At 37.3% G+C, this 27,537-nt stretch overlaps 1 protein-coding gene across 1 annotated transcript in view; it reads right to left on the reverse strand.

The window, feature by feature from the left end:
- FGD6 (FYVE, RhoGEF and PH domain containing 6) overlaps window positions 1-27,537 on the reverse strand; it is a 65,146-nt gene that overhangs the window by 30,107 nt on the left and 7,502 nt on the right. Inside the window, exons 2-6 of the mRNA XM_026693893.2 lie at window positions 17,707-20,077; window positions 7,823-7,979; window positions 6,562-6,629; window positions 6,438-6,468; window positions 90-241 (exon numbers count right to left, since the gene is read on the reverse strand). Coding sequence (XP_026549678.2) covers window positions 90-241; window positions 6,438-6,468; window positions 6,562-6,629; window positions 7,823-7,979; window positions 17,707-20,077 — 2,779 coding nt within the window. The remainder of the gene's footprint in view (window positions 1-89; window positions 242-6,437; window positions 6,469-6,561; window positions 6,630-7,822; window positions 7,980-17,706; window positions 20,078-27,537) is intronic.

Below are 27,537 nucleotides of genomic sequence, written 5' to 3' on the forward strand. Positions count from 1 at the left end.
TGTCTGGAACTATTCAAGATAGACATTCTATCAATCTCCACGAGAAGCAAAAGGTATAGAAAGAATGAGAGAGATAAAGAAAATATTACCAATGAGAAAGGCGCTCTTCTAGTTCTCTCAGGAGATCCCTATTAAGCTCATATAGCTGAGGTAGATAGTACAAGATCTGATTCAGGATCTTCTCTTCAATTACTGGCTTTCCAAACTGTCTAGAAGCATGTGCCACTGAATCTCGAAAATCCTATTACAGAGCAAGTGAGAAACATATACACATACTTTGAGAAACCAGTCTCCAAAAAACAATGCAGGTTGCATTTCTTTCTTTTGTACAGACATTGATTATCCATTTACCCAACTTTCTAGAACCAGATAAGCAATCCAAGGTAAAATAGACTTTGGAAACAAGCTTGAACAAAACATAGATTCAATCTCTAGGAAAGTTTGCTTTGAAAAGACATGACTAATTCTATAAACCATTTCTCTGACTTAGTAAACTTCTATCTTATTTATATTGAAAATATATAAAGTAATTTTATACAACTTTAACTCTCCTTGTTTCCTGAAAAGAAAGCAGTAAATTGTAGTTTGGCAGGAAGGATTATTTATAAAAAATTCTTCTATAGAACACTTTTTCCAAAAAGTTGTCAGTAAGAGGTTTTATTATACACTTTGAATACATTTGAGTCACTTATAAAATTAGAACACAACTTTATAAGTTTGATGTGATAAGGCATGCATGAATTACAGCATTGATTATTTCTTGTGGCCGTCCAAGAGTTTCCGAGGAAAGTATAGTTAAAGTAGGTTGTATCAATTCAGGTTGAAATTTTGAAATACCTTAGTCTGTCCAGGATTGTAGATTTTGAAGATTTATAGAGCAAGTAGTAGCTGTAACATACATAACTCTTGATGTTCCATATTAGGGTTGCGCAAGGACCATTCAGTTAAAGAAATGGACTGTTTTTTTAAAAAATGATTAATCCTGTGTTGTGACAGTAGCCAGTATTTTATGATCCTAGAGCATGTATCAGAAAAGCCGACCCCCACCTTCCATTGTAGAACACTAGAACATGACCACAAAGAGTCACTCATGCCCTGATCATCTCCTGATTGGATTACTGTTAACATGCTCTACATTGGATTACCCTTAAAAAATATTTGGAAGCTACAACTGGTACAGAACACAGAAGCGTGGATAGTTCTGAATGCCCCTTGGATGGCATATATGACAAAGTACGAGCTGCACTGGCTGTCAGTTTGATTTCAGCTTCAATTCAAGATGTTAAATGCTATCTCTAAAGACCTTTATGGGTCCAGGGTATCTGAGAAATTGCCTTACTCTGATCAGATTAGCCCATCCCACTTGATCCAGCAGAAAGGACCTAATTCAGATCCCAATGGCCAAAAAAATTTGGCTGGCAAAGTTCAGGAAAAGAGCCTGGATAAATAAATAGGTGTGCATTACTCAAGGCTTCACTCCACTTTTTCTGTCTAAAATGCTGCAGTTTGTACGACTCTGGACTCTGTACATTTTACTCCTAGTAACTGCCAAGTATTGCACTAGATCAGGAGTGTCATTGAGGGCCACATCAGGGTTACCTCAGGGAGCAGGGGTGGGGATTGTCACTCATGTCAGGGGGGCCTATTATGGCTGTCAGCGAAAACAGGCTACCGAGCTCTGTTTTTGGCTGCAACGGCATCCTGCAACTCTCTGCCAGCGAAAACAGAGCTCTATTTTCACTGGCAGAGAGTACCACGGACCTTTGTTGTTTCCAGGGCGGCCCTGTGGGCCAGATCTAAGAACCCCACGGTCCGGATCTGGTCCCCCAGGCCTTGAGTTTGACACCCCTACACAAGATGGAAATTTGGGAAAAATAGTATAAAATAATGACATGTTGTGTCCTGCATATAAACATGTCTAGTTATTTGACAGACTTGCTGGTAATTCCTGTATCTGTGCTTTTGATCTAATTATCAGACCATGGTCAATTGGTTCTGCTATATACTAGAATAGCCACATCATAGTTGAGAATCTTTTGTCAGCTGGCTTGGTCCTTGGAATTGACTCCTACTTGAATAACATTTGGAATTAGGTCATTTAAATTATTAAAAGTGCAGCTATTAATTTGAATATATAGATGTTATATTAGTACAGTATATGTCTGTGATAGTGAACCTATGGCATGCGTGCCATAGGTGGCACCCAGAGCCATTTGTGCGGGCACGTGAGCCCCAGCCAAACTTACCTGCATCACGCAAGCACGCGCCTCCCAGCTGATTTTCAACCTATTTGAGGCCGTTTTCACCCTCCCAGAGGCTCAACGAAAGCCTCTGCAGCCCTGGGAGGCTGAAAAACAGGCCCGTTTAGTCCCTTCTGGTATTTCCAGAAATACCAGAAGTGACTAAAGGGGCCTGTTTTTCGGCCTCCCAAGGTTGCAGAGGCTTCCCTTGAGCCCCCGGAAGCACCGAAACGGCCTCAAATGGGCTGAACATCAGCTGGGAGGCACGTGCGCGTGCAGTGCAGGTAAGGGGGGTGTTGTGCATGCAGGGGCGATTGCATTGTGGGTGCTGGCGCACATGCACGTGCACCATTTTGCACATGCGCATTTTCAGCACACCACAACAAAAAGGTTCGTCATAACTGGTATATGTCATGGATTTATTTTATATATCAGTTATGATTTACTGTAATGTGTTACAATATTGTTTCATTGTGTTGATATTTTTCTTATAAACATATGATGAATAAAATTACTACTGTTGCTATTTTATGGAGAAAAAAATCTATTTACATATATGATCACTTGGAGTTGAAAATGACTTGATGGTACATTATCAATCAATCCTACTATTGTTTTTATGCAGATCTCCTAGTAAAATAGCTACATTACCATACAGAGTTTATCTAACAGGAGTTGTGTTTTATAAAATGTTTAGTTCTGCTATGTTTAAATTGCTTGGTATCTCTCCTGCAAAAGGTAGATCTGACTAAATTACATATTAATCTATATTCATTATCAAAATGTATATATCGCTTGTACAATATTCTATCACAATTAGTAAAATATACCACCTACAAACCAGATGATTCTTGTGCAAATCTAAATACACACTAGAGAATTATTTGCCCCCACATCTGCCAATTTGAAATGAAATAACTGCATGCTTTTCAATGAAAATAAGGTACAGCAATTATATACACAGATGCACAGCTGTTTGAAACATTGGCTTGCGCACAATTTAAAAAACAGTGCATCAGAGGAATAAATATTGATAGGTTTTCACTTTTTTTTTTAGTTTCTTGTAACCTCCTTTTAACATTGCATGACCTAAAACTGGAATGGGAAGGGATGGAGATGCCTCTTGGTATTAAAGCCTAAAGTACATTAAATTCCAAGGTAAAACAGATAGATGGCTTTGTCCATATGGAAATAAAGTGTATTCATACAATGGGGGCCACATTTAACTAATTTCTTGCATTCTTGGGGGTTTATGATCTTTAGATACAAAGAAATAAGCCAACTAACTGCTATTGCTAATAGAACCCATATGGAACCCTACAGCATAAGCAACATTTTACTTTCCTAATATTAATAGAAATGTTTAAAATTGCTAAGGGAAAAATGCTGGTACTGTATGTACTTTCCATTTTTATGTCCCAATCTTGAATACACTTATGCTTCAATCTTGAACACACCTATTCATGAACATGGATCAATCAAAAACAACACTGAGATGTAGGTTTTTTTTGGCTCAAATAACATGATAATGACTTCTCCTCTCAACTTAGCTCCCTGAAGAAAATAACTGATGTATACTTCCAATAAGGCTCCAGCTAAGCAAAAGGGGGAGAAACACCCTGAATACCCAAAATTATATCTGAGCATCTGTTCATTCACTGATACAAATATTAAAGGATATATAATCTTGTTCTATACAAGATTAGAAGAGAAATAGCTTTTCAGAAAGACAGACAAGAAGAAATCATAAATTCTTCTCAATATATGCAATCCAAATTCATTGCCATATAATAAAATGACACAGAAAAAAATGCAAGAATCTTATTTTACTATATTGTTATGCTGAGCAGAACCATAATATTTAATTATAATGCCTTTCAATTTTAATATGCATCTGTTAAATACAATAACTCATTCATTACATAATGCAATATGCAGCCCTTTGTGTTAAATAAATTATCATTTTTGATGGTCATTTTTTGCTAACACTAGAATATTTATTGCTACCCTCAAATATATTTATTCATACATTGAGGCTGTATTTCTACTATTCATCAGCATACACGCATTCTGCTGTATGTTGTAAACTGAGTTTGGAACAGTTTCAAAAGTGACTTATAATGTTTGGATAAGCCCTCCTAAATTTAGTACATATGGTGCTCAGAAAATTCTATTTCTGTAACACTGAAACAACACTGAAAAATAATGACAATATTAAAACAGAATGTTTGTTCGTAGTACTTTTAATGAAAGGAAATCTTACATGTTCTTTGAAAGTATAAAGCATTCATGTTCACTGCCAAATCACACTAATCACATTAATTTCTAATATGCAGATTATCACTTCAACATTATATGCAGATATCATTGTACTAAAGCATTCATGCCCATTGCCTAGCATTCATTCTGTATGCCATCCAGAATTTGGGCAGCTTTCTAAATTTGGTACATAAACTAAGCTCTGAATTTATCTAACATATTTATCATATGTTCCTCACCCATTTTTATTTGTTTATCATATGTTCCTCACCCATATACTTGCCATGCTACCTAGATAATAACCATTACGGCAGATCTGTCAAACTGGCGGTCTGCTTGCCAGATACATCACATGCAGGCCACGCCCACCCTGGCTTCACAAAGGCAAAAAGCGTTGCGATACATCATGATCTGGCCCGTGATCCAATCGAGTTTGACACCCGTGCATTAGGCGAATTAACAAGCACAAAGTGGTTTCCAAAGGAATCCTTTTTAAACTAGTGTCTATTTGCCCAAATTCTAAATTTTCATTTGTTCTTGCTGCTTATGAAATCAAACGTTTTGCTAAAATTATATATCTAAAAATGAACAGTAAGCAATTTATAGGATGACACAATAAGAAAGACAAAGAATAAAAAATAAATAAAAGTGCTATTTGAAAATTGGAAAGATCTTTTTAAAAAAGAACTGTGTAGAGCTATCAATTTGAAATATAAACTTTTAATAGCCCATTCCATCAGTTTTAATAGTGATCATGTAATGAAGTCTAATTTTCTGCACAAACAAACATTTAGATTGAGCTCTTTAAATATGCATCCAACTTCATGCTTTTAGCCTTACTCCTCAAAATATAAAGGAAAATAGGAGGTAGAATCTTTGCTTTAAATTTTGTGAAGGTATTTTGAATTTCACGTGTGATAGGCTACAAAATTAAGAAATTCCGAACTGTCAAGCAGCCTGGGTCTCTGAACTTTGCCAAAGGAAAAGAAAAATCTCAACAGTCAACTTTAAGTGTAGGTGCCTAGTAAGTCAAACTCACATATTTTTGGTAATACTCGAATATGCTCGGGTGGGGGGAATGGGACAGTTATTTAAAAGTTTAGTTAAAGTAATACTATCAGAATATTCAAGTCTTATTGTATATTTCTCCATCACTAGTTTGACTGGGGTTTTTAACACATGTAAATAAAGCTTAAATATTCTAAGAGTGAAATAAATAACAATATATCATTTTGCTATTTTCCACTGTCTAATAGCAATATGTAACATTTGTTCCCAAAGCACCTCATAAGAGATTATATTCTGCTCTCATTTAATTGCATAAATTATCATAAACTATGTCTACTTTTTATAGGCTTATGGATCACAACTATGATTAGATTAAATGCATATAATAACATTATACCGTATAGTTATATTATATTTTCCTAATAGCAATAGCATTTTGACTTATATATATCACTTTACTGTGCTCTCTAAGTGGTTTACAGAGTCAGCTTATTGCCCCAACAATATGAAAGTTCACCTATGTACACACAAATGAAGAATGTTGAGATGTCAATAACAAACCTCTGGTTCTACTACATTTTGACCTTTCTGAGAATGTATATGAATTCCTTTCTGTCTATCATGTGCTTATTTTCAGCATTGTTAGATCTGAATCTAAGGACTTAAGAACATCCTATTTCAAAACAGGACTCAGTCCTGTCTACGATTCAAAACTTTTACAGAATTTGGATCAAACATCTTGACTTCCCTTCTGTTTTAACTTGTTAGCAGAGTTCCATGAGATTTAGGGTGGAGGAGGAAGAGGAAAATTAAAGAGGAACATTATAACAATCCTAGTTTAAGACAATTTTTTAAAGAATTACAGAGATGATTAAACTAAGATGTTTATAAATTAAACATATGTTTATAAAAGTAAAATTAAATACTTACAATGTGCAGGAGCTTTAGAACATCTACAAACCTATTGCCAAAAGAAGAACAAAAGTATCTCAGTAGAAAGGGAGAGGAAAGGTAAGGGAAAGTAGATTTAATTAAGTACCACACAGATACTTACACTTTCTCTGAGCTCATGATTTCCTTAGCAATATGATAAACCTTTGTTTTCTTCTCAGCTACCCTAAACTAAAAATAAAAGCAAATATTTTAAAAATCAATATAAGAAGAGTAAAAAAGCAATATTACTGAATAATGTGTATTTTAGACATTATTTTTTTACACATAAAATGTCTCCTATAATTTTATTGCATGCAGCTCTATTGTCTATATTCAATTGCATAATATTCCATATGCAGGTGAATATTCAGTTATTATAATGATTGATAGATAATATATTATAATCGGAATATTATAATGACAGCTGGTTCCATTTCTACACATTTTTGATAGATTAGATAGATAGATAGATAGATAGATAGATAGATAGATATTTGTTAAGAACAATAATAAGAATTGCAGTAAATTAATTTAGAATAGAAAAAGTAAAACAGAAAGAATGAACAAAAAGTTAAAAGTGCAATAAGAAAATACAGGTAGTTCTCAACTCATAACTATTTGTTTAGTGACTGTTCAACGTTACAGGGGCAGTGAAAAGGTGATTTATGACTGCTTTTCACACTTACATCTATTGCAATACCCCCCATGGTCACAAGATAAAAAAATCAGATGCTTGGCAATTGGCATGTATTTATGATAGTTGCAATATCCTGGAATCATATGATCACCTTTTGCGATCTTTTACAAGTGAAGTCCATCGGGAGCCAGATTCACTTAACAACTATGTTACTAATTTAACAACTACAGTGATTCACTTAACAACTGTGGCAAGGAAGCTCATAAAATGGGGCAAAACTCACTTAACAACTGTCTTGCTTAGCAATGGAAATTTTGGGCTCAGTTGTGGTTATTAGTTGAGGACAACCTGTAGAAGAAATAGCAAGAGATAAAGAAAGAGATAAAGAAAAAGCCATAAAGAAGTGGCTTCTGATATTCTTTACAGCAGTTAGAAATATATTTTAGCCTCACTCTTTAAAATTACTTCATGACTTCTTTTTACTATCTAGCCTGTCAAATCATCAAAACCATAAAACACGTTCATTTTTTTTCATTTTTTCATTAAAAACTTGGGCTTTTCCAAGTCATAAAAACTTACGAAAGGGGGTTTCCAGTCATCAATAAATATAAATATTGTCTTTTCTATAATAAAAGAAGTCATGGCATATCTTTTTTTCTATTGCTTTTATTTTTTCCAATTGTTAACAATATCCTCTAAACACTCATGACAAAATAGATTATCTAACTAAATGTTTTAGTCTTACTTGCTTGTTTTCTTGTACATCAGACTCCCCTTTACTGGAGTCTGAATTTGTATCATCCTCATCCTCATCAGAGCTGTTCACATCTCTTGGCATTATTTCATCATCTGAATGTATATCTTCTAACATTAATTCTGATCCATCACGTTCTGTTGATGACCTACAATATTGTGCAACATAAGCAGAGTTCCATTTAATTGTTGGGTAAAGCACAGAATGCTATTCACTGTTGAAATCCATTAACTATTAATAAAACTATAAATTGTGTAATGCAATCTTCAAAGAAAGAAATAAGTTTCATAAAGGAACACAAATCTTGTTCAAACACAATTGTTAACGTGATCATCCAAGTCTCTTTACAAATTACCTTGTTTGGTGGATCTCTTAAAAAAATATTAACTGGTAAAAACATTTCTCACGATATCATTCATTTTTCTGTCCCACAATGGGAGATGTGTTTTTTATTATTTTCTGATGACTTCAAAATCATGTTTACCCATACTCACTTTCAAACAAAAGCATATTGATATTCGAAGTTTTCTGAAGGCACAGTTAAAATATGTTATCCAAATGTTAATGTTATCTGTTCTATTATATAAGTATTAGCCAGCTCAGAACGTAAAATATACTTTCTTACTAAATAAAAACACCTCAAAATATCATCATTGTTCATTAGCTGTACTTACCTTAGTCAGATTATCTTATATACTGATCTCCTATAATAATATCAAATAATGAAACGTTTTAAATGTTGCATAAAAAGAACCTTACCAAATATTTTGGAGTAGCATACTAGTAAGCACATTAATTTAGCATCAAAAATATGGCATGGCATTATATTCTGAATTAAGAATAAAATTGTATAAACTAGTTTAACAACATCAGCACCCCTAGCAGACAGTGTTTACTTTTGCCTTGTGCAAAGCACAGCTATGCTGCTGGAAATAAAATATGAAAATTGAAATTAATTGCCCGAAGTTGTTTTAGAATTAAACATCCTCTAATATTCCAGGTTCTAGTCTGAAATATTCAGGTACAGAGTGGATGTGTTACGTGGCATGATGATTCTGGAACACATTATGTAGACGATAAGAAGCTTAACTAAAATGTGGTTTCATTCTAATTTAGGGTGTTGTGAGAACTGAGACAATTGAGGGTTATTTGTCTAAGGAATGGCCCTAAGCCACAGCTCAAATGGCATAAATCATAGATTTTCAAACTGCAGACATAACTGAAAGTATCAAAAGTGCCTCAGGAACCATAATTGATCTTAGGCTTCTGAGAATTAATAAATTATGAGTTTTATACCTGCTTCCTGCGCAAAGAAATTTAAATGATCAACAATCTGTACTTTAAAAATTATTATTCATATTATAGAGAATTATTTTTGGTATATGCATACACATAAATATAATCAAAGTAGTATATTTCATTAGTAAAACCATTAGTTTTATTCATAAAGAGCTACAAAATTTGTTTTAGAGAATTGTGATAACTCAAAGTCTGAGAACCCCTACCATAAAATAAAGATATTAGACATATGCAGCTATATTGGAAAGCAGAGCAGAAGGCGCAAATGTCAAACACCCAGAAAGGCCAGATTCGTGGTTACTCAATTTCTCACATACTGATTTCAAGAGAGACCCATCAAAAAAGGATAATTCTGAATATCAATGTATTTCAATATGTAAGCTAAAAATATAAGCATACTAGGCTCAATTAAAATACTCCCACACTGTCATGTTAATGATTACCACACAGTAAGGTTTTTGGGTTTGGGGGGGTTTTTTTGGAAAGAGAAACTTCTGCATAAGCAGTCATGTGAAATAAATCACTACTGAGTCATTACACTGTTCTTTGATGAAAAAAATGGCTTGTCACAGCTTGTAAACCAACACGTCTTCTCATACCTAGAGAAAGCATTCTGGTTTGCTGAATGTAATTACTTGATTTTACTTTAAAGCAAATTAACTCAATTAAATAAAAGAATACTGCACTAGATTTTTGCTATGTTGACTTCAGAAGACAATTTCATTCCAGTGACTGTCAAGACAGATGCTCTTTGTCTTGATCTGCTTCTAATAATAATGTATAGCTTTTCCATAGAATACCAATAATCTATCCAATCCCGTCTATCCAAATTTATCTGTTGAATTACCTTTCTTCTATTTCTTCAACCTGGCTCACATAATTTATTACCCAGCCAGATGGTCCAAATATGCAAGTTTTGTCTTGCATATGTGGTTGTTTGTTCTTGCAGTCCACAATACACTTATTCTATTTCAAAATCAATAACTCAAAGCAGATGTAAAAGTATGTAGATCTGGTTTGAGTAGGAAGATGGGAGCTATGAACCAATAAGGGAGGGAAGAGTATTAGCCAGTCCTGGGAAAAAGGAAAAGCCTTGGAGAAAAACTCATAATAGCCCCGCCTTGATTCTGTTGCTCAAAAAATGTGGTAGAGTGAAACTGGTATCTTTGAAGATTTTGCTATGCTACCTTTCAACAAAGAAGAGATTGCTGAAATTCTTGCTGTTCTATGTGTCCTTGCCTTCTTCAAAGGACTGACGGTATAGGTAGTCCTCAACTTAGAAGAATTAATTTAGTTATCGTTCAAAGTTACAATGGCATTGAAAAAAGTTCAATGTGACTATTTTTCACACGACTGTGGCAGCATCCCCAGGGTCACATGATCAAAATTCATATGCTTGGCAACTGATTCATATTTATGACAGTTGTAGTGTCTTGGGTTGCATATGGTCACCTTTTACAAACTTTTGACAAGCAAACTCAATGGGAAAGCCGGATTCACTTAACAACTGTGTTACTCACTTAACAGCTGCAATGATTCATTGAACCAACTGTGGCAAAATAGGTCGTAAAATGGGGCAATATTCACTTAACAACTGTCTAGCTTAGCAATGTAATTTTGGGCTTCCCTATGGTCGCAAGTCGAGGACTACCTGTAGTCTAATTTCTCTCACTTTTTCTTAGTGTCCAGTTTTCACAACCACTGGAAGATAATCACTTTTATGATTTTTCTCATCATGGTATGGCATCATCCTCCAAGATGTTATATGTTTTTGTTATTAATTTAGTTCTTAGGATAATTTTCTCTTTGCTTCACCATTTTTATCTGTTTTAGAACAGAAGAAAATAAAACTATCATTCTCTTCTCTGCTGTCAACTGTAATTAATTTCAGATATTTAAATTCACACATTATTCAGGCAATACATTGTTTTGAAACATGGGCTAAATCTACTTTTTACAGATTTCGTTCTTTAATATTTAAGGGGACATAGTTATAAAATCATAAGTTGTTTGTAGACTGATCATGGTAAATAATGAAAAAGAGCATGGTAAGTTCATTAAAAAAAATAATTTTTCCTTCTTCTTTTCAAATCCATTTTTTGCATCAACTCTATTAAATTATAAATTCTGAAAACAAAAACTTAAATATATATATATATATCAGAGAAAACTGACCTTGATCATTTTTTACTGAACTGGATATGTTCAAGGTACTACACTGCTCAAAAAAATAAAGGGAACACTTAAACAACACAATGTAACTCCAAGTCAATCACACTTCTGTGAAATCAAACTGTCCACTTAGGTAGCAATACTGATTGACAATCAATTTCACATGCTGTTGTGCAAATGGAATAGACAACAAGTGGAAAGCATAGGCAGTTAGCAAGACATTCCCAATAAAGGAGTGGTTCTGCAGGCGGTGACCACTTCTCAGTTCCTATGCTTTCTGGCTGATGGTTTGGTCACTTTTGAATGCTGGCGGTGCTTTCACTCTAGTGGTAGCATGAGACGGAGTCTACAGCCCACACAAATGGCTCAGGTAGTACAGCTCATCCAGGATGGCACATCAATGCGAGCTGTGGCAAGAAGGTTTGCTGTGTCTGTCAGCGTAATGTCCAGAGCATGGAGGTGCTACCAGGAGCCAGGCCAGTACATCAGGAGATGTAGAGGAGGCCGTAGGAGGGCAATAACCCAGCATCAGGACTGCTACCTCCACCTTTGTGCAAGGAGAGACAGGAGCACTGCCAGAGCCCTGCAAAATGACCTCCAGCGGGCCACAAATGTGCATGTAGCTGCTCAAACAGTCAGAAACAGACTCCATGAGGGTGGTATGAGGGCCCGACGTCCACAGGTGGGAGTTGTGTTTACAGTCCAACACCGTGCAGGATGTTTGGCATTTGCCAGAGAACACCAAGATTGGCAAATTCGCCACTGGCGCCCTGTGCTCTTCACAGATGAAAGCAGGTTCACACTGAGCACATGTGACAGACGTGACAGGGTCTGGAGACGCCGTGGAGAACGTTCTGCTGCCTGCAACATCCTCCAGCATGACCGGTTTGGCAGTGGGTCAGTAATGGTGTGGGGTGGCATTTCTTTAAGGGGCCACACAACCCTCCATGTGCTCACCAGAGGTAGCCTGACTGCCATTAGGTACCGAGATGAGATCCTCAGACTCCTTGTGAGACCATATACTGGTGTGGTGGGCCCTGGGTTCCTCCTAATGCAAGACAATGCTAGACCTCATGTGACTGCAGTGTGTCAGCAGTTCCTGCAAGACGAAGGCATTGATGCTATGGACTGGCCCACCCGTTCCCCAGACCTGAATCCAATTGAGCACATCTGGGACATCAGGTCTCACTCCATCCACCAACGCCACATTGCACCACAGACGGTCCAGGAGTTGGGGGATGCTTTAGTCCAGGTGTGGGAGGAGGATCCCTCAGGAGACCATCCGCCACCTCATCAGGAGCATGCCTAGGCATTGTAGGGAGGTCATACAGGCACGTGGAGGCCACACACACTACTGAGCCTCATTTTGACTTGTTTTAAGGACATTACATCAAAGTTGGATCAGCCTGTAGTGTTTTTTTCCACTTTAATTTTGAGTGTAACTCCAAATCCAGACCTCCACGGGTTACTAAAATTGATTTCCATTGATAAATTTTGTGTGATTTTGTTGTCAGCACATTCAACTTTGTAATGAACAAAGTATTTAATAAGAATATTTCATTCATTCAGATCTAGGATGTCTTATTTTTGTGTTCCCTTTATTTTTTTGAGCAGAGTATTTTATAAATATCTGATTAGTGTTATCATACAGTTTATGTTTTCTAGAATTAATTTATAATTTATATGTAAAAAGCAGTAGCACTTCTATTGGCCAAAGCAAACACTCTCTAGAAACAATACCTTATTTAAATCAGTTAAAAGTTTAAAATGTATTCATCAGCTACAAAATTCTATGCCAGAAAAGGAGACTTAAAACATCAGTACACATTTTCTGTTACTTGAATGACAGTTTCCTGTCCTCACTAAATAATTCTACACAATTTGATTTTAACTGATATCTTTTACCATATGATATGTTTCTATGGAATTTGGATTGATCTATATATTCTCTCAAAAGTATCACAGACGATTAGTCATTTTCTGGAGACAGAAAAAAATACTTAAGTAGATTTGATTTTAGCACTTTTTCTTAACTATGGATTTAAAGTAGATATAGATGTATTCCAGCTGTATCCCATAAATAGATTTGATTATATTTTGCTAATAGTTTGTACTAAAAAAAACCTTTTACTTTGAGAGCTGACCCCAAATTTACAGTCAAGCAATATCTGATTATCAAACAAATTCTCACAGGCTATATATACATTTCCAGTTGACAAACAATTCCTGAGGTGTCAAAAAAGTTAAGGCTATGTCACATTTTTTTTTTTAAAAGCAATAGTTTTAACATGGCACCATATAATGCAATTATATGCAATTACATATAGTGCAATTTATTATACCTATTTCATTAGGTGCCATGTTTAGCAGAAAATTAAAGGAAAAAAGGACAAAAGATTAAAAAGATGGAATAAGTCCATCCTACACAATAAAATTATAAGTGCGCTGCATTTGTAAAGCACGAATAAAATAGTATCTAAAAACTTCCAAATGTACACTTCCAAAAATTAAATGTTAAAACACATTTTATATCAATTCAGATACCGTGTTTCTCACAAAATAAGGCCGGGCCTTTTTTTTTTGAGCCCCGAAAAAAGGGCTAGGACGTCTTTTCGGGGTGAATTAATTTCCCCCGCACACCAGCGCCGTCTCCAACAACAGCGTCTGAGTCGCTCCCACTTTCCCCCCGTCCCCGTAACAACAGGAAAAAAAAGATTTTGAGGTACCTGGGAGCCCCGCGCACTGCGTTTTGGTTTAATCCCGAGCAGCTGGGTGGGCGTGAGAAGAGCCGAGCCAGCGTCTCTGCTGCTGCTACCCTTGGTGCTCCAGCCTCGGGCTCTGCAAGTTTGCAAAAGTCCTGGTGCGCAGCCCGTTCCTGCATTCCAAGCACCCAGGCCGAACTGCAGCTGTCCCTCTCTCGCCAGTGCTGTCTCCAATAACAGTGGCAGCAGCGGTGGGAACCGTGGAAGCGTTTCAGCTGCTTCTCGGGTGGGGGAGCCGCCTCCGTAACTTCCACGGTTCCCGCCGCTGCTGCCGCTGTTATTGGAGACGGCGCTGGCGAGAGAGGGACAGCTGCAGCTCGGCCTGGGCGCTTGGAATGCAGGAACGGGCTGCGCACCAGGACTTTTGCAAACTTGCAGAGCCCGAGGCTGGAGCATCAAGGGTAGCAGCAGCAGAGACGCTCGCTCGGCTCTTCTCATGCCCACCCAGCTGCTCCGGATTAAACCAAAACGCAGTGCGCAGCGCTCCCAGGTACCTCAAAATCTTTTTTTCCCTGTTGTTACAGGGACGGGGGAAAAGCCGGAGCGACTCAGACGCTGTTGTTGGAGATGGCGCTGGCGAGAGAGGCACCAGCACCGGTGGGAACCATGGAAGCTACAGAGGCCTGAGAAGCAGCTGAAATGCTGCCAGACATCCACGCCGACGCCGCCTGCCTGCTGACCCGGGTAAGGGAGGGGTAAGGGAGCCCTACATGCGCCACCATGGTGTTAGGAGTGGCTGATGGTGAGGCGTAGCTCCTCCTAATGGCAAGTTCCCCCTGTCTTCCCCCCCCAATTTTGCATGTTTTAAACTAGGCCTAAATTTGGGGGGAGGGGCTTAATTTCATTTTATGCCTAGAAAACATGCTGGGTCTTCCTATTGCGGGGGAGGGGGCGTATTGTTGGAGAAACACGGTAGTGTTTCTGTAGTTTGTAAAATTCTGTAGTTTGTAAAATAAATTACATTATCTTTGCTTTCTTAAACAGTCATCTTTCTAAATTTCAATCTTTAGCTCTTTATGTCCCAAAAAAGGAACTATAATTTAACATTTACACCATTTCATATTTTTGCATTCTGTCCTGTGACTCCTAATTTTAGTGCAATTTCTTAACATTTGTTCAAGTTTAATATGACATCATTTCTCAATTCAAATGCTGAGTTATCTTTATTTTATACTAGTTTGCTTCCTTATCTGTCTGAGACAACCAGTGCAAAAAATGCAGAAAATAGAAAGTTTCATAGTAATATGATGTTCCCTCAAAAGTAAAAATATTTTTTGTAATGCAGATAATACCAAATGAAAGTTCTGCATATTTATATCAACACAGATCATAGAAGCAATTCAGGAGCAAACATGACAAAATGATTTCCAAGTTATTTTATTGTTCAAAACAACGTGATCTTTTTTTTTTAAGCACAATATCAAAACATCAGGAATGCATACTACTTCAAGATAGGACTTCTATACCTTTTCAAATGCTGCCATTGTGTGCTACAGATACTATGCTATTCTTGCCTGGAAAAGCCCATCACTGGTATTCCTTCATGTTAATTAATGGTATGCTGTCAACTTATGCTTATCCTGGGAACCTATTCATCAGTACTAATGAGCTTCACATTATGAAGGAATTTGTTTTCTTTGCTTAAATACAGATAAGAATAGCCCCTATTGCTGCCATAAGGATCTTTAGAGAAATACTCTTACTATAACACATAATTGCTTTTAAGTTTTGTAAATTCAAGCTTCAAGAATAGAGGAGTATGAATTCAATTTTTCCTATATAAGCTTGTCATGGAGAAAGCTGGCTATTTGAATTATTCTCTATATGTGCAGGGAATGTAGGGTGTGTTTTTCTCCTGGAAAAAGATTTAGATCTTGCAGTCTCTGACATGTAGTCTGACATACAGTATATAATTTTGAAACAGGCTTGCCAGCTCATCTTATAATACTGAAATATAATACTGCAATATAGACAAGTTCAACAACTACCAAATGAATGTAGCAATTTCTGTTTTGAAACTATGAAAAACTAGACCATTTTATAATTCTAACAAGTATAGGTTTATATGTTGTGGATTTTTAATGCTGTAAGCTGTCAGAAGTAACCTGTGATTGGGGAGGGCAATGAATCAATAATATCTATTTTTATCATCTTCAAACTCCACTGAAGTCATAAATGAGATTTGTATGCAAGTTTGCAATCATTTCATCAAATTTAGTTCAGGTTTGCAGTTGTTCATTGTATTTGCTTAAGGACATTTGCTAGTGAATTGGGACAAGAGTTACCATATTTTCAGAGTATAAGATGCACTTTTTCCACCCCCAAAAGTGGGTGGAAATGTCTGTGTGTCTTACATTCATCTTACAGTGAATGTTGCCGAAGTCCTGCCCACCCAATGGCCTCCACCCTTTGGCCTCTGCCTCCTAGCAATTTGCCTCCTTACAACGAACAGCAAACAGCCTGGTCAGTTTCAGCACAGCCTGATTAGGCTAAGCAGCTGATTGTTGGTAGAATCGTCCTCCCGACTATCAGCTGTTTCAGGCTGCAGGGATCGCCATCGCCTATTGCAACCTCTGTGCACCCTATTTTTGGCCTCCGTGCACTCCATTGTCCACCCGTTTCGATCCCTGCTGCCCAGAACAGGGTAAAAATGGGGCGCACAGAAGCTGTAAATGGGATGCGGAGGCCAAAAATGGGGCAAGCGGAGGCGGCAATAAGCGATGGCGATCCCTGCAGCCTGAAACAGCTGATCATTGGGAGGCCAATCCAACCAACAATCGGCTGCTTGTGCTAATCAGGCTGTGCTAAAGCTGACCAGGCTGTTTGCTGTTTGCTATAAGGAGGCAAATTGCTGGGAGACAGAGGCAGATTTATTTTCTTGTTGCGTCTTATAAGAGTCTTGGTGGTGCAGTGGTTAGAGTACATTATTGCAGGCTACCTCTGCTGACAGCCATCTGCCTGCAATTTGGCAGATCGAATCTCACCAGGCTCAAGGTTGACTCAAGCCTTCCATCCTTCTGTGGTGGGTAAAATGAGGACCCAAATTGTTGGGGGCAATATGCTGACTCTGTAAACAACTTAGAGAGGGCTGAAAAAGCACTATAAAGCGGTATATAAGTCTAAGTGCTATTGCTATTATACTTTAGAGCATCTTATACTCTGAAAAATATGGTAAATTCAAAAAGTCAAATTATTATGCCGTAAACTGCCTTCAGACAAAATCAAGCCGTTATCCATCAAAAACGTCCAAAGAAAAGTATGTATTTAAGCAAAATATAAAAATGGGGAAGTAGCCTGTTCTAAAACAGCAACCAATAAAAGTTCTCTTGCAAACCATGTATCAGTAAAATAACAAAAGTGATTATGACATATATAGAGACCAAATGCACTATGCTTCTGCATAAGTTAAAAGCTATTTTTGGAGCATAGAGATGTCAGCAATAAGAAAATGTTTCACACATCATGCTAATTGCAGTTTTAAAAAGTATGCTTTCATGCATAATGCTATGCCATAAACAGTTTACAAACCACAATAGGTGAATGTACACAGCCAATTAAAAGCAAAAGCAACCCTATAGATTGATGCTATGGGAAAACCACACCCATACATACACATATACATTTTCCATTTTAGCACCTTACCTGCCAAACTCTAAACAGCTCCCTGTAGGTTCATACAATTCTTCCACCTCATACATATTAGCATCCTGGTTTTCAACAATGCTAGAATTTTGCCTATCAAAATGTATGTTTTTGTCAGTAGCTGCAAAAGGCAAATTCTCGTATTCTGGGATTTCTTCGTAATGGCTCACATTTTCATATTCATGTATGTTGTCTTGAGTAAGAGAACTCAAGTGTCCTTGTAATGAGAAAGTCTGTTCATCTAAAGACTTTGATCTTTGATTGATTTTAATTTCATTCTGAGCTCTGTTTTTTTGTTTTCCCTTTTGTGAGAAAAAGCTACCTATTTCTGCTGAGTGCGCCTTTGCTGGTTTAGCTTTTCTTCCATTTGCCATGGCAGTCGCATTCCCATTTTTGCCAGACCCCTCTCCACTAGGAATATCCCCATTAACATAATCTGTAGACTGTGCTCCCTTTGCCAGAAATTTCTGGAAGTCACTTTTCAACATCCAAACAGACCATTTCATGTTTAGGAATTTTTTTAGTGAACTTTTCTTTTGGGGTTCTTTTGGAGGCTTGTGTATTCTGTCCATATCTACAGAAGACAAGGATTTGGCTCTAGGTTTTGTTACAACACTGAAGTTTTCTACTTTTTTTGCATTTTTTGTGTTTTTAAAGGTTTCTGGGTTTCCTGAAAATGGAAGAATAGGATGAGGTAATTTCCAAATTGGTTTTTCCAAAGATGATGTTGGAGTATCACACAATAGGACTGCATTTTGTTCTCTGCCTGAGAAATGCCTTGTCCGAGCCCCCTCCAAAGGAGCCTCTAAAGTTTTATTTTTACTAGAAAAGTAGGCACTTGTGTCTAATAGTTCCTCTGATGCAGATTTTTTCAAAAGCCCAACAATGCCATGTCTTTGAGGTTTCTTCGGAATGAATCGAGATGAACATTCACCTTTTAAGTAAACATCTTTAGCTTCCTTCTTTTGTGCAGAGTTATCAAGGGTCACCAAGTCAGGTAAAGGTTGATTGCATGATAATTTTATTTGTTTAGGCAAACTCATCGATAGGTTACTACACCTTACAAAGCCAGTCTCTTTAGCATCAGTTGCCAACAAACTGTTATCTTCCATTATGTTAATGGAAGGTTTTATTGAATTAGGGTCTGAAGAATGCCCAATATTTTCTAAGAAGTGACAGTGTTCATATACAATTTCAGATGACTGGCTTTGTGGAATCAGTTCTTTGGTATCAATAGATTCTGATGTTGGATGTACTTTTCTTACAGAATATGAAGCAACTTCAGATTTATGCACTGCAGTTTGATGTTCTTGATTTTTATAGGAAACACTTTGAACTAGAACATTAATTTTTGCTGTATTCTTAATGGCAAACTCATGAATCCCAGAACTATCACATTCATCCTCTCCTGAAGCATCTATGCCATCTTGGCGAACTAGAGAGGGAGTGTGTAGCTTTCTTGGTTTTGGAACTGGAAAAGGTTTAGTTGATATTACCGAGTTGGTTCCAAAGGAAAGTTTGTCAGTGTCTTTTGTGCAAGATATCATAGATATATTATCCACATCCATTTTTTCCACATGTGCTGAGTTACTCAAAGAGAAACAATTATTGTTGTTTTCAGTCAAAAGAGGAACTTCTAACATTTCAGATTCAACAGCAATTAACCTTGCATCATTACTTGAACTCTCCTTAAGTTCTTCTACATTGGATATAGATGGGGAAAAGTCTGAAAATTCTATTTTAACATTTTTGTTAGAATTAACTGTATTAACTGTTTGAAGTTTACTTAAATGTTTTTGCTTCAAATGGCCATTATTAGGGTAAACATTTTTTATCATAACATCTTCAAGTTTTTCCTCTAGATCATTAGCCTTTAAGACAACCTTATAGTTATTTAAATTTTCATTATTGCTTTCAAATATTGTCCCACACTTTAGAGATGATGATGGTTGTTCATCTATATTAATGTTCTCTAGGTTTTCTAACTGTTCAAAAATGGTTGCATTTTTGTGGGTATCCTCCTGATTTCCACATTTATGAACGCATTCAAAATTGCAAGAACACAGTGATATAATATAAGCCGCATTGTCTGTTGGAATCCCATTTTTATAATTCAGATGAACCAAGTATTCAGATGAGTCTTTTTTGTGATCTTCTAAATTTCTCCTTATGGAAGCAGGGACAGTTTTAACTTCAGGAACAGTCAAGCATTTAAGCACCTTTGGTTTTGGTGCTATCGCTGGCTTTGTTTTTCTTGAGGACTGCAAAACATCCACCGCCACAACTTCTGGTTTTGGTGCTACAGGAGGTGGCACTATTTTGTGTCCTATCACCAGTCTTGGTTTTGGGGCCACTGGTGGCTTCTTAGTTTCTAGGAGGAAAAAAGAGAAATATTAGGTTAGTGAGAATATTATTGTGCAAGGTATAAAATGCAAGCCTTTGTAGTTTATGGAAATAGATCTCTCTCTCTCTCTCTCTAATGAAAAGCTTCAACAATGGATGAGAAGAAAGGTTAGTGCTAATGAGTCATCATTGTGTTTATTTATTTAATAAATTGATACACCACCCATCTCACTATCCCGAGTGACTCTAAATGTTTGTCTGCCAAGAATGGCTCTTCTGAGCAACAACAGAGTGGGAGTCATCTGGATCTACTTCATTCCAGGGAGAAGGCACAGTTACAGAAAGGATGTTTCCAGTGTCCTGGTAGATGGCATTCTTTAATTTAAGGAACTCAGAGTGCACCAACCTTTCAAAATCAAAATGGATGGATAGACGCTATCTCAAATAACTTGGTCCCATGCCATGTAGGGATTTATAGGTAATGATCAGCACCTTCAATTACACACAGAAGCAAACTGGCAACGAATACGATTCATGAAGCAGGGCTATAACATGCACATATCAAGGCATGTGTCCATTACTGCTCATGGCTTTGCATTCTGGACCATTGAAGTTTTTAGTTGTCTTCAAGAGCAGCCTACTATAAAGTATGTTGCAGTAGTCAAGCTGGGTAATGACTAGAGCATGGGTGACTATCTGAAGGGCCCACAATAAAAAAAAAAGTTGGAATTTCAGATGAAGTTGTCCAAAAGCCTTCCTGGCCACAGCTGTCACCTGTTCTTCAAGTAGGAGCTGCCTGTCCAGGAAGACCCTTAGATTGTGCACCAATCTTGAAAGGGAAGTTCTACCTCATCCAAGATCAAAGATGGAATATCAGTATACTCATATCTGGATGATCCTATCACCCACAACCACTTGGTCTTGGTAGGATTGAGTCAGAGATGGTTCCTCCCCATTCAAACCTGCACAGCTTCCAGGCCCTGGGATAGAATCTTGCCACCTTTAATTAGCCATTCCAGATTTGAAATATATAATTGGGCATCAACAACATACTGATGGCACCAAAGGCAAACTGGTAGATGGCCTCCCCTAACAATTTCATACAGAGATTGTTGGGGGAGGGGGAAGAGAGCATGACTTTATGGCACCCCACACAGGAGAGTGCTGGGGAAAAATCCTTTGCCCCTCCCCTTTCCAATCAAGCAATGACTGGACCCAGCATTATACCTTGACTATGTTTATTTCTTCCACTAAAATACTTGCCTAAATGTTCCTATCAAGATACCAAAATCATGATTCGTAGCCCACAAACATTTGAAATTGTCTGCCTCACTATGACCTGGAAAAAAAGTACCAGTTAAACAGCTGGCTTAAGGCAATTCTGCAGTTTCTGACTTTAATCTCTTTGCCCTGAAAAGTAAGGAGCTCGTCAGGAGCATGCACCAACAAGAAAAATAGTACTGACGCTCTGAGGAATGAGACAAGATAAAAAACAAACAAACCAGGAATGTAATAACTTCAAAGAAAACTGTGTGGGGTTTGTTTTCTTTCTGTGGGAAACGGGAAATGAAATGAATCTATTTTAGAATATTATATCTGTAAATAAAGTTTCAGTCTTGCTCTCATTTGTTTGTAAATCTTCATTCATCATAGATGACCTGGCTATTTGCAAGCCTACTCTAAGAGACCCTATGCAACTTGAAAATCAATATAATACATTCGGAACAGAAAACAACCAATTTTCCATGCAACTTTGTCAATAATTCTTGGCCACTTACACACTAGACAATTTAAGGTAACTCCCTTTCCCCCATCCTTTAAAGAAAACCGTTCCCCCCAACACTGATAGGTCACCTTTTCTTGTTACATTGAGAATCTCTATGAGTATTTGTTATCAATCTATAATCCCTTCACATACAATGACTGTGGAATCAGAGGACAGCATAACTAATGTATGTATTAGAGCTATTAGGAATGAGCTCATTTAAAACACAATGACCATCCTATACTATAGCCCAAATTTGATATTAAAAAAACAAACTGGGCACCATTCTGAATATTTATGTAGTTTTGCAAAGAACATGTAAGCTAAAAAGGATACAAAACAGGAGGAATAAGTTAAGAAACACATTTTTGCACTTCAAAACAGAATCCCCTCTCCTATTCACAGCAGACACTTGTCCTGAACAACTAGAAACAAACATAATTTTAAAAAATAAATTGAGATTCTCTCCACACTGAGATGAAGTAGCCTACCCTCACTTTAACCTTCAGCACGTTACAAAAAAGTATAGATACTAATACATCTAAATGTATCCTGAAGCTCCAAAAGCTGTAGTTGGAATAATCAGATGATCTTCCATTTCTCTCCAGTTCCCTTGTACTTCATGACTAAATTTTACCCTAATAACCTCTTTTGACCTACATTTTTACTCCAAAAAAATACGATCATCTGTTATGGCTCTATGAACAAACTAGTAGAGATTATTCTCAGGGATGTGATCCGACCGGTATAACTACTGGTTCTGTTGCTCTGCGTCACACGCGCATGCATGCAAGTCACGTGAGTGCAATTTACGACCTGCTGAGCTGCCTGGACAGCTGAGCAGCGCTGCGTGCAAGTGCACAGCAGTTGGAAAAGCCCTTTTTTCCTGCTTTTTCAACCGCAGCTGTGTCGCGCAAAGCAGCGGTTGAAAAAGCAGGAAATAAAAGTCAGGTAAGAGCCTGGGCAGGCGGGTGGGCCAAAACAGCAGCAGCGGTTCTATGTATGCTCTCTGTCTGCTGCTCTTCAGAACTATCAGTTCTACAGAGGTGGACAGAACCGGTAGAATCCTACCCCTGATTATTCTATAATCGTCACTAGAATTATGAAATATTTATGAATAGTCCTCAACTTACAACTCTTTGTTTAACAATGGTTCAAAGGTATGACAGCCTTGGAAAACATAACTTACGACTTCACTTACTATCACTGCACCCGCTTCACATGATTGCAATTTTGGTGCTAACCAACTAACATTTTTGACCCATTGCAGTAACTGTGGTTCTGGTTTGCAACCTTTCTTGCCAATTTCTGCAAAAAATGCCCATTGGCCAAGTTGGATTCAGTTAACATCCATGTGATTACTTAACTATCACTGTCAATATTGTTGTAAAATCAGGTCTCATTTGACTTACAATCACAATGACTTACAACGAAAATCCCGGTCCCAAGTGTGATCATAAGTTGAGGACTGTCTGCAATATTAATAAGAAATATGGAAGACAGGAATCAGAATTCTGGAAAAATTGGCCTGAATTTGGCTCAGAATAAGGATTATTTATCATCTATGACTTTCTTATCTAACCTCAGCAATCATTCAGCAGGACATACACCTAGTTAAAGTTAAGCTTTTAAATCGATGAATCTGCATATTACTTTTACAGAAGTTATGGCAAAAAATGGCAGTCTTTTCCATTAATTGGTGCCTTCTCTAATAATGAGGCTGCACAAGAATGCAACAATGAAGGTTAGATGTACAGATGATAGTGGATTTGCCACACATATTCAAACTCCAAAGAACACAAAGAGAAATTTATTTATTTGTCAAATTTAGATACCACCCATCTCACTCATGGATTGATTTGGGTGATGTACAATTAAAACATAAAACCATAACAACCATATAAAATACAGTACCTCAAAAAAAAAATCCAGATAAAAACAACAATAAAATGTATTAAAAGGTTGAGGGATGGCCATCAAGGCACCAACCATCTTCAGAATAGCATCCTGCTCATTGATCCCCATTTAGCAGAGCCAGGTCTTCAAACTCCTACAAAAGGCCAGGAGAGTGGGGGCCTGCCTCATTGCTACAAGAAAAATATTCCAGAGGGAGTGAGTCATGGTAGGGAAGGCCCTCTTCTTGGATGCTGCTGGTTAATTTTTTTAACCAATGGGGTCCATAGTATATTTTCCCTCAGATAACCTGGTCCCATACCATGTAGGGTTTTAAAAATAATAACCAGCACTTTGAATTGGATGCAGAAGCAAACTAGAGCCCTCTACCATGTAATTTCTATATTAATTGCATTGTGCAGGCCTTTACCAAAGCCAAATTTTATTCTCTTGTCTTTGGTTCATAATTCAGTTTCCACATTATCTGGACCCATTTCAGTAGGGTTTGATTGGGGCAGTGGGCACCATTGATTACATTTGTAAGGAACCTCTGGCAAAGTCAGAATTTGTATGGCATCCCGCAGAGAATTACAATGCTGATCCGGCCCTTGAAGAAATCCATTTTGACAACCCTGCTCTAGAAGTCACGTATGGACTAATAAAAAACACATGTGCTGTCCTGGAAGATCACCCAGAAGGTGTAGCCGATTCAGAATAAAAAGGTGGAGCATATCAAACCTGCCTCAGTACATACATGTGATGCTCCTTCTCCACTACCACCTGCACTGATCACCAGTTGGCTTCCAAGTGCAGTTAAGTACAGTTAATATATAAAAGTTCTTTGTAGCATAAGGGCTAGTTATCTGAAAGATTTGCCTGTCTCAAATACTTTCTGCCATCTTGTATCAGGCTGAATGGGCATGCTCCAGGTTCCAGCAATTAAACAATGTCTATTGGGACTCAGGAATCACTCCTATTCTGTCACAGTATCATCATCTGGAATTGTATCCTCATAGAGATCTATCTGGTTCCCACCCTGACAAGTCCTTGAAAAGCTGGCTAGTTCTGCAGAGCCTGGGTTATGGAGTATGTCAAGGCCCTTCTGGATTTTATCTGTTAGTAGCCATTTTATTTTGAGACATACAGTGTTCTTTTGCTTTTTTTTTTTTTTTACTATCGTAATGTTATACATCACACAGTCTTATGGAGTTGGGGGGGCCTTATAATTTAAGAAATAAATATCATTGTGCGCTGATCATATTGTTATCCTTCCTGTATCCTAAGTAGGACTGAGACAAAGACTAATGCATTACATTAGTCTAACAGTTCAAAATATAGGAAATCAGCCATATAAAACAAAGGTGCTTTTATTTACTAAATGGTATACCAATCAACCCCCATGTCTGGAAAATTAACAACCAGATTTAACAAATGAAAATATATAAGGATAGCCTTGTGTTACACTATTTCTAACATCTAATGTTCATTCTTGGGATCTATGCTCCAATCTCTTTGTTCAGTTGTAAATAGAAATATCTGATTAGAGCCTGGATAAGTCTCCATAGAAAACCATTTGAGGCTCTACTAGATAAAGTACTGGCTCAAACAAATAAGTAGGATCAACATTTTAGCCCTCTTTGTATTTATAGACAGATAATTTTTTCTGTGGAAGAATAAAACTTTATCTAATCTGGTTCATTGTGAGCTTACCCCAGTCTTTATCTATGCTATACCTAGGCAAAACCTGGAGCATTTTAAGCAGAGAACTGTAGATCTTGATGTGCAAAAGGATAGATCTAACACTGTACACCTTTGTTGTAATGAATTCACGTTTAACCTCATCTATCCTTGTGCCACAGAACTTACACTGGCTCACCTACGTAGCTCGCCTTCATTTTTATTGAAAAAGAGATTTACAAATCCCCCAAGAATGTTTATGATTAGTGAGTAATCAGTTGGTAAGTAGACCAACATATGTCACAAATATACTCCTACAATGACCTATCATTCTTCAGGGATTGGTGTGATGACCCAGGGTGGGATACAAAATAAACATAGTCACAAAAACAGGTGAAGCCCCTTTTATTCTTTCACTTTGGTTCAAAGCTCCAAATATCCTTGACTGGAGACAAAAAACTCCCGCCACAAGCAGTTACAAAAAGGAGGAAATGCCGTTTAAACTAAAAATGCCTATAAATTATAAAGAGTAAAAATAACACAAACCACATTTAAGCAATTAAGGGAACCAGGCAAGATAAGGACTTGAAGACATCCACAGATATCAGAACACACACTGGGAAGGACGCCAAACTCAGAGAGGAACGACAAACTAGAGATATTTCCACGCTTTGTTTCCAGCACTGGCCCATACGCATGTCAGTCCTTTTAACCAGTTCTCACAGCTGCAACCCATGAAGAGGATCAAGGCCCTTTCCTCTCCCACAGACCACACCATTCACATCTCTCCCTTATCCTCTCCTCCCTGCGTGCCCTAGGATGGAGAGGGGATGGGCCTGGGTCTTCCTCTGACTGCCCAGCTGGCCTCTGCCCTTCCCCATCCTCCTCCACAACCTCGGGAGCCACACTTCCACTCCCTGTCAGCTGTTCCTCCTCTCCCTTGGAGTCAGTCAGGCCATGACACTTGATCTCCTCTCTAATGATAAATTATTTGGTCTGTAAACTTCTATTGCAATTTCCCCCAAATGGCCAAAGTTTATATTGTAGAAACTAGTTGTCACAATTTATGTTTGGCTGTGAATGCAGTTTTCAGGGTTTATATCTGCGATTAGTTTTTTTAAAAAACACTTTGAAAGTTAAAATTAGAAACTCTTTCCCGCTGGATTCTCATCATCCACAAATACCCACCAAATATTCAACATATCAAAACCTTCAAGGATATGGAAGATTTTCATGTCTCCATGTGCCAATATATTTTTCTAACACACCTGCAACTGACTTACTAGCATAATTAGTTTTTCTAAAATAGACAGCCAAATCTGAGAAAAGATATCAATTTCACAACATTTTAAACAACTAAGTATTATCACATCCACTCCCACTTCTATTTTATGACTCCCTGATTTACATCATACTTACACATTATTTGCTTAATCATTATCTATTATTAAGTATATGTACCACAAGTGGCTGGTTCATACAAAAAGCTAAGTTCTCAACTATACTGAAGAAACCAAATTGCTAAAAATACATGCAACAGGCCATAGCATAACTGTGATATGCAAGCTCAGCTAATATGTGAATTTACCAATTGGTTTACTTCATTTCTCTAAAGGTTGTAATCAGTTTAAGGAACCCGTGACCTACCAGATGTTGTTGAACTACAAATCCCAGCAGCTTACCATACACAACTGGCAAAGAGTATTTTCTTCTGCAGTATTTTCTATCATATTTGATTTTAATGCACTAGCTATGTCAAACAAATGATTTCAATTTGGCCATAATAAAAGAAGTTTCAAAAATTGTTGTTAGGCTTTTAGTTTGTTAGAAATCAAAATTCCACCTTTCTATAGAAAGCTGTGTGCATATACTGATACTATATTTTCCAGTTGGCAACTGAAGATTCCTTCTTTTTTCTGAAGACTAAAATATCTAGGCTACTGAGCAAACCTGAAGACAATGCATCATCTCCAATTTTAAATATCAGTCTCATTTTCCTTCTTGGACAAATAAGTTCTGTCATAATAATCAAACACTATCTTTTTAATTTCCAAACTTATTCTTTCTTAATCATAAAACACATATAAATAATCTAATGGACCACAGACCTATTTGGAGACATATAGTGTTGGGAAGAGTTGAATTCATTAATA

The sequence above is a fragment of the Notechis scutatus genome, chromosome 6 (genome assembly GCF_049901735.1).
Source record: "Notechis scutatus isolate UNSWTSFEM ecotype Mainland chromosome 6, rNotScu1.2, whole genome shotgun sequence".
Classification (NCBI taxonomy): domain Eukaryota; kingdom Metazoa; phylum Chordata; class Lepidosauria; order Squamata; family Elapidae; genus Notechis; species Notechis scutatus.